The sequence below is a fragment of the Lolium perenne genome, chromosome 3 (assembly GCF_019359855.2).
Source record: "Lolium perenne isolate Kyuss_39 chromosome 3, Kyuss_2.0, whole genome shotgun sequence".
Lineage (NCBI taxonomy): Eukaryota > Viridiplantae > Streptophyta > Magnoliopsida > Poales > Poaceae > Lolium > Lolium perenne.
The window spans coordinates 179,311,974-179,322,393 of NC_067246.2; the positions used below are offsets into that span (position 1 = coordinate 179,311,974).

General features: G+C 41.3%; 2 protein-coding genes across 2 annotated transcripts; both read right to left on the bottom strand.

Moving 5' to 3' along the window:
* Nucleotides 1-3,242: 3,242 nt before the first annotated feature.
* LOC127342733 (uncharacterized) lies at nucleotides 3,243-6,363 on the bottom strand. Its single transcript, XM_051368740.2, has 8 exons — nucleotides 6,150-6,363; nucleotides 5,699-5,814; nucleotides 5,461-5,543; nucleotides 5,071-5,192; nucleotides 3,994-4,158; nucleotides 3,814-3,907; nucleotides 3,520-3,694; nucleotides 3,243-3,434 (listed from the first exon to the last, which is right to left on the bottom strand). Exons 1-8 carry the CDS (start codon nucleotides 6,187-6,189, stop codon nucleotides 3,420-3,422), a joined length of 810 nt encoding a protein of 269 aa, XP_051224700.1. The 5' UTR covers nucleotides 6,190-6,363; the 3' UTR covers nucleotides 3,243-3,419.
* A 537-nt stretch (nucleotides 6,364-6,900) lies between these two features.
* LOC127342731 (uncharacterized) lies at nucleotides 6,901-9,980 on the bottom strand. Its single transcript, XM_051368739.2, has 8 exons — nucleotides 9,802-9,980; nucleotides 9,421-9,539; nucleotides 9,225-9,307; nucleotides 8,850-8,971; nucleotides 7,933-8,097; nucleotides 7,720-7,813; nucleotides 7,315-7,489; nucleotides 6,901-7,221 (listed from the first exon to the last, which is right to left on the bottom strand). Exons 1-8 carry the CDS (start codon nucleotides 9,887-9,889, stop codon nucleotides 7,189-7,191), a joined length of 879 nt encoding a protein of 292 aa, XP_051224699.1. The 5' UTR covers nucleotides 9,890-9,980; the 3' UTR covers nucleotides 6,901-7,188.
* Between the last annotated feature and the right edge of the window lie 440 nt (nucleotides 9,981-10,420).

Sequence of the window (10,420 nt, forward strand, 5' to 3'; positions counted from 1 at the left end):
GTGAGAAAGCGCAAAACAATTGGTAGTAACCTTTAGGGCTCGTTTGGATCAAAGTAAAGGAAAAGAACAGGTTTGGAACAATACAGATGAAATCGAAAGGAAGGAGGCATAAACTATAAAACATATGAATAGAAAACACTGTATATGATGACAGAATTGCTGTTAGGAATTGAAGGAAAAAAGGAAGTCCAGGAAATCAACACATGTGAGTCCCATAGCGAATTTTAATTCTTAGCAGAACGAACACTTGCTTGAATTTATGTGTATGTAGGGCCCAACGTGCACACATCAGCCACTTCACAGCACAATGCGAGTCCCAATATTTATGGTTCAGCTGTATTTTCTATTCCACTGTCTCGGGCCTGCGTGAAAAAAAAAAGAGCTAGGAGCGGATGTTTGTTTTCCCATGAAAACGTATGTGAGAAAAGCTTTCCGTGGGGCAGGGGGTGCGTGGGTGATAAGCTGAGATTTGTTGGTTTCAAATTGTGTGAGATGGCAATTCCTTATGAACAACTTTCCTTTCCTTTTCCTACATTTGTCCTCCAATCTGAACATGGCGTCAGGGGTTTCCCTTCTGTTTTGGATACACAGAAAGCCATAGCAATGCGAGGATTACTGTTGTTGAGGCAGAGAAACATGATGCATTTTTTAGGCTGCTGTTTGTTGGGATCCGTAGATAATTTATCTCCTGATAATTTGCAAATCTCCAATTTATGGCACAGCTAGAACATTTCTACCAATCATTTAGAGCACAATGCTGTTTTACTGACCAGTTGGCTAATGCCTGTGAAGGCCCACTGGTAACTAAGTGCTGCTCTTAAGGCAACTAGGAGTTGAGTTTGCTATGTGATATATATCAATTTTTTGTTGATGGCATTTTTTTTCATTATGCTTCTGCCATTTCCTATTTTATTCGCCTTGATCACGTTTCATACAATAATTGGTATCAAGTTTACTGAGGCATGCTAAGCAACTTAACATAGCTCTAGCTGATCCATGTAGCTATTCTTTCTGCGTTATGATTGAACACATGCTCTGTCTTGTTTACTGCTGTGTAATCATTGTTCGGGATCTGAGAGCTATTGTGCTAATGTCGTATGGGGATATGTATTCTAGCACTCTTTTTTATCTGACGGGTTACTCACATCATTCAGTAAGTTGGCATCCTTGTACCATGCAGTTTATGTATTTGCGAAGACCTACAAACGAGACCAGGACAAGAAAAATGCTGAGGCTGCAGCAGCAGCCGCAGCAGCAGCCCCACCCGCTCCAATTGCTAAGCCTGCAGAGCCTGCTCCTCCACCCAAAAGAGTATTCCCACCATTATCCCAAGATGAGCAGCGCCAAGTCTACAAGTGGATGCTGGAAGAGAAGCGGAGGACCAAACCACAGACTGCTGCTGAGAAAACCAAAATCAATGAAGAAAAGGCTCTTCTCAAGGAGATCATCCGAGCAGAGTATCTCCCTCGTTTGTGGTGATTTCGCCAGTTCTCCTGCTGGCTTTGGTTGTTTTGCGCTCTTGCAGTTCCAGGAAGGGTGTGTTGACACAAGAGTATGATTTTGCAGGCTGATACGACACCATTTGGTAGTTGGCACAAATAGTATGGGAAGCTGTTTCCTTTCGTTTGGAAATATTCTTTAGCACATTGCTTGAATACCAAGGGGCTGTTTTGTTCAGATAGCCTGGCCAGGAGGTGGCCGAAGATGAGCAAGCCTGTGACTTTGAATTAGGTTGGCATCTGAGACCACATCTAACCTCCAGGAATTTGAATTAGGTTGCAGAACATTTCTAGTGTGATGAGCCAGTGACTTGATTACTATGCTTCACAAGGAATTTGTTTATCTTCAAAGCAACATTATTTGTCTGTTTTTTTCTGGGACACAAAAACAGAGTTGTTTCACTGGGGTGTGTGCGCAATTGGGCGGGTCACTACCAGAGCGACAGTTCTCCACCCTAGTTTTCCAGTCTCTCTTGTTCCAGACGTTTGCGCTTGTGGTGTGAACTTTGCGTGTTCTGGTTGCATCAATCGTCGTATGTAGAATTGTAGGGGTCATGAGGTACTCTTGCCAATGGTAAGATCAATAAAGTTTTTATTATAAAAAAACAACCATGTGATCATATGTAGAATTGTTTTTCTCAATGCACTCTTCGTGACAAGAGACAATCAACCAGCATACGATCAAAACTAGAACTTGAACTTCTATACTAATCTCTATATATGCGAATGAGTCACGGGCTGGCTCCATAAGAACAATTGTCCCACTGAACTGTTGCAGCTCTATAAAAAGACTGATCGACTATATGGCTAATCAATTTCATGTGTATCGATCTAAGACAGATATCTCTGACCACAAAAAACAGTCCACGGGTGATCTGAACTTCAATTTTAGGTATATTTGACTATGACGAGTCTCGTGTATTGATTGATTTCAACATCATGTGAAAACAACACATCACATCTAACCCGTTGGTCCAATGTTCTTGCAGGTATCTAATAGTAATACATACCCGGCTGCCACCTTGCTTCATCCTGGATTCTGATTGCTCCCTGGAACCCTGGCTTTTACACTAACAACGAAGACGGCCATGCTTCCTCACAAGCAGCGCAGAGGTATCCTTTTTTCTGATGGATCATTCGAGGAATGAGCGCAATACTCAGCGCCAGGCAGCCTCCATCCTAGAGGTTGTTGGCAGGATAACTGAAGAAGCTCCCACCTGGTGTCTTTCAAGGACAAACAAAGCTGCTGATCTGATCTCAAGACTCAAGACCAAGGGAACCTGACTTGCTATTTTCATAGTGGTACTTGTTGTCCTTGAGATCTGTTGCTGTAATTCCTCTAGGTTCTAATAGTTGGCTACCTTGTACTTCTGCACCCTTCTCCTTATGATTAACCAATGAACAGCAGCTCCAACTTCCTTTCCATCAAAATAACACTCCCTCTGGTCCATAATAAGTGTCAGAGGTATAGTTCAAATATAGACAAATTTGAACTAAAACCCCAACACTTATTATGGATCGTGACAAACAGTGAATTCTACTTCTGCCATAAACACCAGTGGCAAGTCTCTCCAAACACTATTAGGAGAACAACCGAAATCGCCTTGGCCATCACGTCTGATTGAGAACCATGCCCATGAATCCATGACCACCATGCCCCTGCTTACGGTCATCCAATAGCTTTTCAAAACCACCACATCCTAGATAATTCATGTACATAGTTACATACTCACGAGCACAGAGTGATATAAAAAGTTCCATACTTTCTATTGCATGCTTTTCCATTACTTGGGTAAAAAGGTAACACAAACGGGAAAAAAAGTTGAATGGCCATGGTCTTCCGACTGCCTTATTCAGTAAAGCATACAAGTTGTACAAAAGTATGCAGCAGCAATTTATCACGACTTATTCATTTTTTTGCTAATGAGGTATCCCCTGCATGCAAAGAAAAGAAATAGTTGCATTAGATGGCTCGGTTAACAAAGCAGAGAACAGCAGTGAACATGCCAGTTGCCGATACCTTGTTGGACGTGATGAAATCCACCACAGCGTCCGAAAGTTCTTTACGATGTGCGGTGTAGCAGTGATCTGCTCCCTCGATGACACGCAGTTTGTGAGTCGGTATATGCTTTGCAAACTCATATGCATCTTCCACCGGGATGATCCCATCAGCTGAACAATGAACTGTGAAGAAGCTGAATACAGACAGTAAAATTAGCTGGTGAATGCGGCTTGTTGGTGCCACACGGGGTGCCGCTTGTTTCAGTTGGTAGCTCGGATGTGAAGGTAATGATGCCTAAATTAGTTTTCTGACCTGCATTCTTTGCCGATGGAAAGGCTCGTTGCAAGCATATCAGTGTTCAGTCGTTCCATCAAGCTGTCGTTTGTTACCCTGTATAAAACCTTTCCTACGTTGCAACCAACAGAAGGTCAATATGACCATGAACGACAAGTATATGCTTTAAACTTGTAAATGCTCATACATATTGGTTACCTGACTTGTCGGTGACGTCAATGTAACCTTCCTTGTTTATCCTGTCAATAAATTCTTTCCCTAGCCGTTCTTCAATGCCTTTCTCCAAATAAAATCGGCCAGACAAGTTGACAACCATGCGGACATCGTCATACAGGGAAGCATACAGAACAACCACATCTCCACCTGGATACAAAGAATATCTAAATTCGATGGCTAAATTTTATAGATTGCGAGCTATTGTGCAATAAAAATGGAAATACTCAGCATTAACGGCTGTTTTAATGATAGTAAGAATAAAGATAGGAAATATATATATTTAGTCAGGCAAGAGATAGATATACTTATCATGGTAAGGGTATGGTTTATTAGGCAATTAGGGTTCCTATTCTCAGGGGACAAGTCAGTCTTTTCTGTGGAAGGGATAACATGTACTCCATATGGATTATCCAAGCAGCGAGAATAAACTAGTAAAATCCTAATCCAAGTGTCGAACATTCTCTCCCTCATCCCCAGGAACTGGCTAGCTGACCTTTGCTTCCGGGAGTCGTACTCCCAGTTTTGTCTCGTTCCTTGGTTTTAGGACGGGTACGAGATTTAGCACGTGACAGTGAGCAAAAGGAACACTGCTGGCAGAAGTATTGTGCTTAACTATTATGGAACTTCATAGTATTCGATTTATAATGGATATCTGAGCAAAATTAAAAAAAGGATATAAAGAGAGCAATATACTGGATGAGATATGTTGCAGGTGTTTGACAGGGCAGTAGCCCAAGATGCACAAAAGGAATATGTTTTTTAGCTAAACAATAAGGACATCAAATTAATTATACAGATAGCGCCAGCATCACAAACCAATTTGACCCACAGAGATGTGACAAATTAGCTTTGATGTTTATGAACAATGTACCAGTACGTACACATACAGGCAAGAATATCTCTACGGCTCTACCATTTCAACTCCTGCATAGACTGTGGTCCAAGTTGTTGAAGAACTAAGCAGATTATTTCACCTTCTATTCACACAAATTCGTTAAACTAATTAACAATAGCAATAATAAACACGATTATGCAAGACGAACAATGTATATCACCTACCCTTGCTGTGACCGACAATAGCCGTGACATCGTACTTCTCCTGATAAAGATACGAGACAATAGAATGTAAGTCGTCAGCCTCTTTCCTATAGTTGCCGTACTGGAACTCGCCTTCACTTTCTCTGAAACATATGATCAAAGGCATAGTCTGAGTGACGATATGAACCATGCATGTTTATTTAAATTGAAGTTACATCATTAGAATGTTGTATCAACATACAGATATTCAAAATTCTTCTTCAGTATTAATTTATTTCTCCTTAGAAAACTCTAGGCCTAAGAGTTAAGTGGCATCTGAAGCTCAAAGCTATAACATACATGAGTCTCAACTCCTCTAGTCGTAAGACTACCTTTATACATGATAATTTATTAATTTGATATACAACTTACCCATTTCCACTGAAATCAAAGCGGAAGATACTAAGTCCTTGTTTTGTTATTGCATCTGCTAGATCAACAATGATGCTATCACTCTGAAAACAAGCATTAAACTTCATTATACAGGTGAAAGAAATTACTTCTATGATATTATAATTCGCTGCAATCTCACATAGCAGCATGAAACTTGGAGACCCCTATCTTAAAGAGGACAAGGCAAATTTCTTCTGGTGACAACATGGTTATGTACCTTGGAGGCAGTAAAGCCATGGCACAAGACTACAATCTTGTTCGAACCCGTGGGATGCAGCAGTCCCGCAAGTTTCTCTCCATGCTTGTTCGTTATCAGTACCCTGTGTGTGGCAGCTGTTTCAGAAAACCAGTGTCAACAATATGGACTCAAGATACGTACACCAACTCTGCGCCAAGAATATCACTACACAAGAAGACATCCTTTAACTGGAAATATTAACATTTCTAAACCAAATGGATTCGCTAAGTAAACTAATCCCAAAATCCTTAGGTTCAAGGGGCCATCTGAGCACTTCTCCAGAGTAGCACAAGAAACAAATCTAGCCTAAGATTGGCTATGAAGATTGCTGAGATCGAATTTGAAGTACAGTCTAGACGCCTAGCGGTTACCCCTCATTCTCGCACCCAAGAAGAAAGGTCCGGAATGTGAAATCAAGAAAGGGACTTACGAGGGCTGGAAGCATCCTGGGAGGAAGAGTTGAGCGCCATGGATGACGGATGGCAGCAGCGGCCTCGTGCGGTTGGATGGAGGGACACAAGGCTGCTCACGCCGCCGGCTGCCGCAGGAGCAGGACGAAGGAAGGATTCGCCGGTCAGGTGGACGACGGGGAGGGAATCCAAGGAGACCGCAGCGTCATCGGCTGGCTAGTGGGTGCGAGTGACCATTAGACCCAGTGAAACCGTCAGGGCCCGGAAGCCGTTGGATTGATATTTTTGGACGATGCAGATTGGTACACGTTAAGTTTTTAGGTCCTTCTCATTTTTCTCAAGCGAGCGGCTTCACAGTGAAGATGATACCGGCCATCAACCCCCCCCCCCCCCCTCGTATTTGCCGTGAAAAAGTTAACGCGAATGTAACAACTTTGTACCCACCTGAACACCTTTTTGTATACCTACTATAAACGTTATCTTGGAATAAAGCTTCTCCTCATTCCTCATAAAAAAAGACTAAATAGTTATTCAACTTCATGCCTATCGATATATATATGCATCAATATCTCCGACCACCAGGAAACTTCAATTGGTCTGAACTTCAATCCGACATCCTGGTATATCCATATTTCCACCAAAGAATAAGAGTACATCCGGCAAAGCGCCCATCCTCCCACACACACACACACACACACAAGCCGCCGTGAGCACGCCTAAAGGAGCAGTGCTCCAAGCTCGAATCTGGAACCAAACAGTCAACACATGCAATCAACCATTGGCACAATTTTCCTAAGGAAAGAAAAAACTCCATGGACCAACATGTCGTGTTCCGGTAGATTCTATCGCCCCAAACATCTCATTCCCACTTCCTAGATAATCCATGTACATAATCGATTGATATGAAGAGTACCATTCCATACTTTCCATCACTTAGTTAAAAAAAACATAAAAGGGGGAAAATAGTAGAACGACCATGGTCTTCAAATGCCTTTGTTCAGAGAGCGGAGCGTCAGTAAAGCATAAATTTGCAAGTCAGCAGCAGCAATTTATCAGAACTCATTCATCTTTTGCTAACAAGGTATCTGGTGCCTGGAAATAGAAAACAATTGTCACGGTCGTATTAAATGCCTTGGTGAACAGAATACGGAAAAAATACCACGGAGAACATCAATTTGGTGGTACCTTGTTGGACATAATGAAATCCACTACAGCGCTTGAAAGTTCTTTACGATGTGCAGTGTAGCAGTGATTTGCTCCCTCGATGACCCTGAGTTTGTTATTCGGTATATGCTTTGCAAACTCGTATGCATCTTCCGCCGGAATGAACTCATCAGATGAACCATGAACTGTGAAGAAACTGAAAAAAGACAGTAAAATTATCTGGAAATTTGCAACAGGTTGGTTTATATAGCACAATAATGAAACCGTGGCGCAAATGCACAAGATATTTATTGTTCCCAATCCTGCGAATGCGTGGCAACGACAATTTTACTGAAGGTAATGGCAACATGTTTATGCCACGTGGTGACGCTTATTTCAGTTGGTAGCACGAATATAAGGGTAATGATGGCTAAATTAATTTCTGACCTGCATTCTTTGCTGATGGAAAGGCTCGCTTCACGCATATCAATGTTTATTCTTTCCATCAAGCTTTCTTTTGTTACCCTGTATAAAACCTTTCCTACATTGCAACCAACATATAGTCAATATGACAATGGGAGACAAGTTTGGATATATACAGCATACCGAATTGTTTCAGAAAGTAGCTTCAAACAGGTAAATGCTCATCACAGTCGTTACCTGACTTGCCTGTGACGTCAATGTAACCTTCCTTGTTGATCCTGTCAATAAAGTCTTTCCCTAGGCGTTCTTCAATGCCTTTCTCTAAATAAAATCGGCCAGACAAGTTGACAACTGTGCGGACATCGTCGTACATGGAAGCATACAGAACAACCACATCTCCTCCTGGATAAAAGGAAATGCAAATTCCATGGCTAAATTTTCTAAATTGCGAGTTAAATGTGCAACGAAAAATACAGTAAGCATTTAAAGCAGTTTCAGAGATAAGAGTAAAGATAGAAAGGATATCTATTTAGTTAGAAAAGAGATCTATTTAGTTCCGATAACAATAGTGTAATCTATTTGGCAGTTAGGGATGACAAGAGTGTAATCTATTTGGCAGTAAGGGATCCTATTCTCAGGGGCCAACTCAGTCCTTTCTGTAGAAGAGATAACATGTCTTCCATATGGATTATCGCCGCACTGAGAATAAACATGGACAACGTATTATCTTAACTGCTATAATTTCATGACATTTACTAGTAATGGATGTCTGAGCAAGAAAAGAAGTAGGATACAAACAGAGCAATATACTGGATGAAATATGTTCCACGTATTTCACAGGGCGGCAGTCTAGGATGCACAAAAGGAATATGTTTTGTAGCCAAAGAATAATGACGTCAAATAAATTATACAGATAACACCTGCATCACAAAATGATCTGACGTACAGAGATGTGACATCTTGGCTTTGATGTTTATGTACTAGGAGGCAAGAATATCTTTGGTTCTACCATCTAAACTCAAACATACACTCTGTGTCCAAGTTGTTGAACTAAACAAACTCTTCCACCTTCTAGTTGCAAAAATTCAATTAAAGCAATTAACAACAGCAATTATAAGCACAACTATACAAAACAAACAATATATATCACGTACCCTTGCTGTGACCAACAATAGCTGTGACATCATATTTGTCCTGATTAAGATATGAGACAACAGAATGCAAGTCGTCAGCTTCTTTCCTGTAGTTGCCGTACTGGAACTCCCCTTCACTTTCTCTGAAAACATATGTTCAAAGGCATAGTCCGAATGAGGTTATGAACCATGCACATTTATATGAATTTAAGTTACATAATTAAAACAATGTACCAAGAAACAGATATGCAAAATTCTTCTATTAATTTACTTGTCCATGGGAAAATTGTAGGTCATACAGTTAAGTGACGCCTGAAGCTCAAAGTAAAAACATGTATCTCAACTCATCTAGTTTCAAGACTACCTTTAGACAAGATTATGTTGTGAGCAACTTACCCGTTCCCACTGAAATCAAAGCGAAAGACACTAATTCCTTGTCTTGTTATTGCATCTGCTAGATCAACAATGACGCCACTCTTCTGCAAACAAAAGCATTAAACTCCATTATACAGGTGATAGAATTTGTTGCTATGACAGTTTAATTCTAAAGACGATAAGCTAGATTTTTTCTGGTGGCGACTAATATGTATACCTTGGAGGCCGTAAAGCCATGACAGAAGACTACAACCTTGTTCGAACCCGTTTGATGCAGTATCCCCACAAGTTTCTCTCCATGCTTGTTTGTTATGACTACCCTGTGTTCTGTAGCACCTGTTTCAGAAACAGCATACAGTCAACAATTCGGTAAAACAATCCAAAGAACCTTTGGTGTTTTTGACCATCTGAGCATTTGTTCACAGTAGCACAGCAAAACATCTCATCTAAGGTCGTGCTGTGCAGATTGAGGTGGCCTTAGGATTGTCTGCGTGAGCATTCACTACGATATCAGATTTGATGTACGGTCTAGTTCTGAACCCCTAATTCACGCGCCCAATAGAAGGTACAACAAGGTGGGATGGATAAGCGGACTCACCGGGCTCGGAAGCAACCTGGGAGGAAGCGGATTGCGGCTGCGCCATGGTTGACGGATGGCGGCGGCGGGCTCGTGCGGCACCTGGCATGCGAGGAACCCTAGGCCGCCCGCGTCGCCGGCTGCAGCACGAGGAGGAAGAAGGAAGGATTCGCTTGGCAAGTGGAGGAATAGGAGGAGGCCGGCTCTCACGCCGTTGGATTAGGACTTTGTACGACGGTGATACATACACGTGGCAAATTTATTTGTGACTCATACGAAGTTGCAACTAATTTTTTCTTAGGCGTCTGAGAGAAATCGTACTTTACCCACCTTCGATTTATACATTCTTTAAAGTTGCGAAGTTTTGTAAATCATTTTTTTTAGAATAAAAGGAGTTTTGTAAATCATCCGAAACCAACTTGTTCAGAGCATTTTTTTGCTAAAATTATGACTCACCTAAAATCAACGCACTTTTTTTCTTTCAAAAAAGAGGTTGAGACTTCGGCCTCTAAAAAATGCATATGTCTTTTATTTAATTTTATTCAACAAAAAATCGATAAAAGCATACATCAAACTATCGAAAACCACCACGCAACACCTACAAACTCGACAACGAAAGAAGAAAATGCCAGCAGAGCCT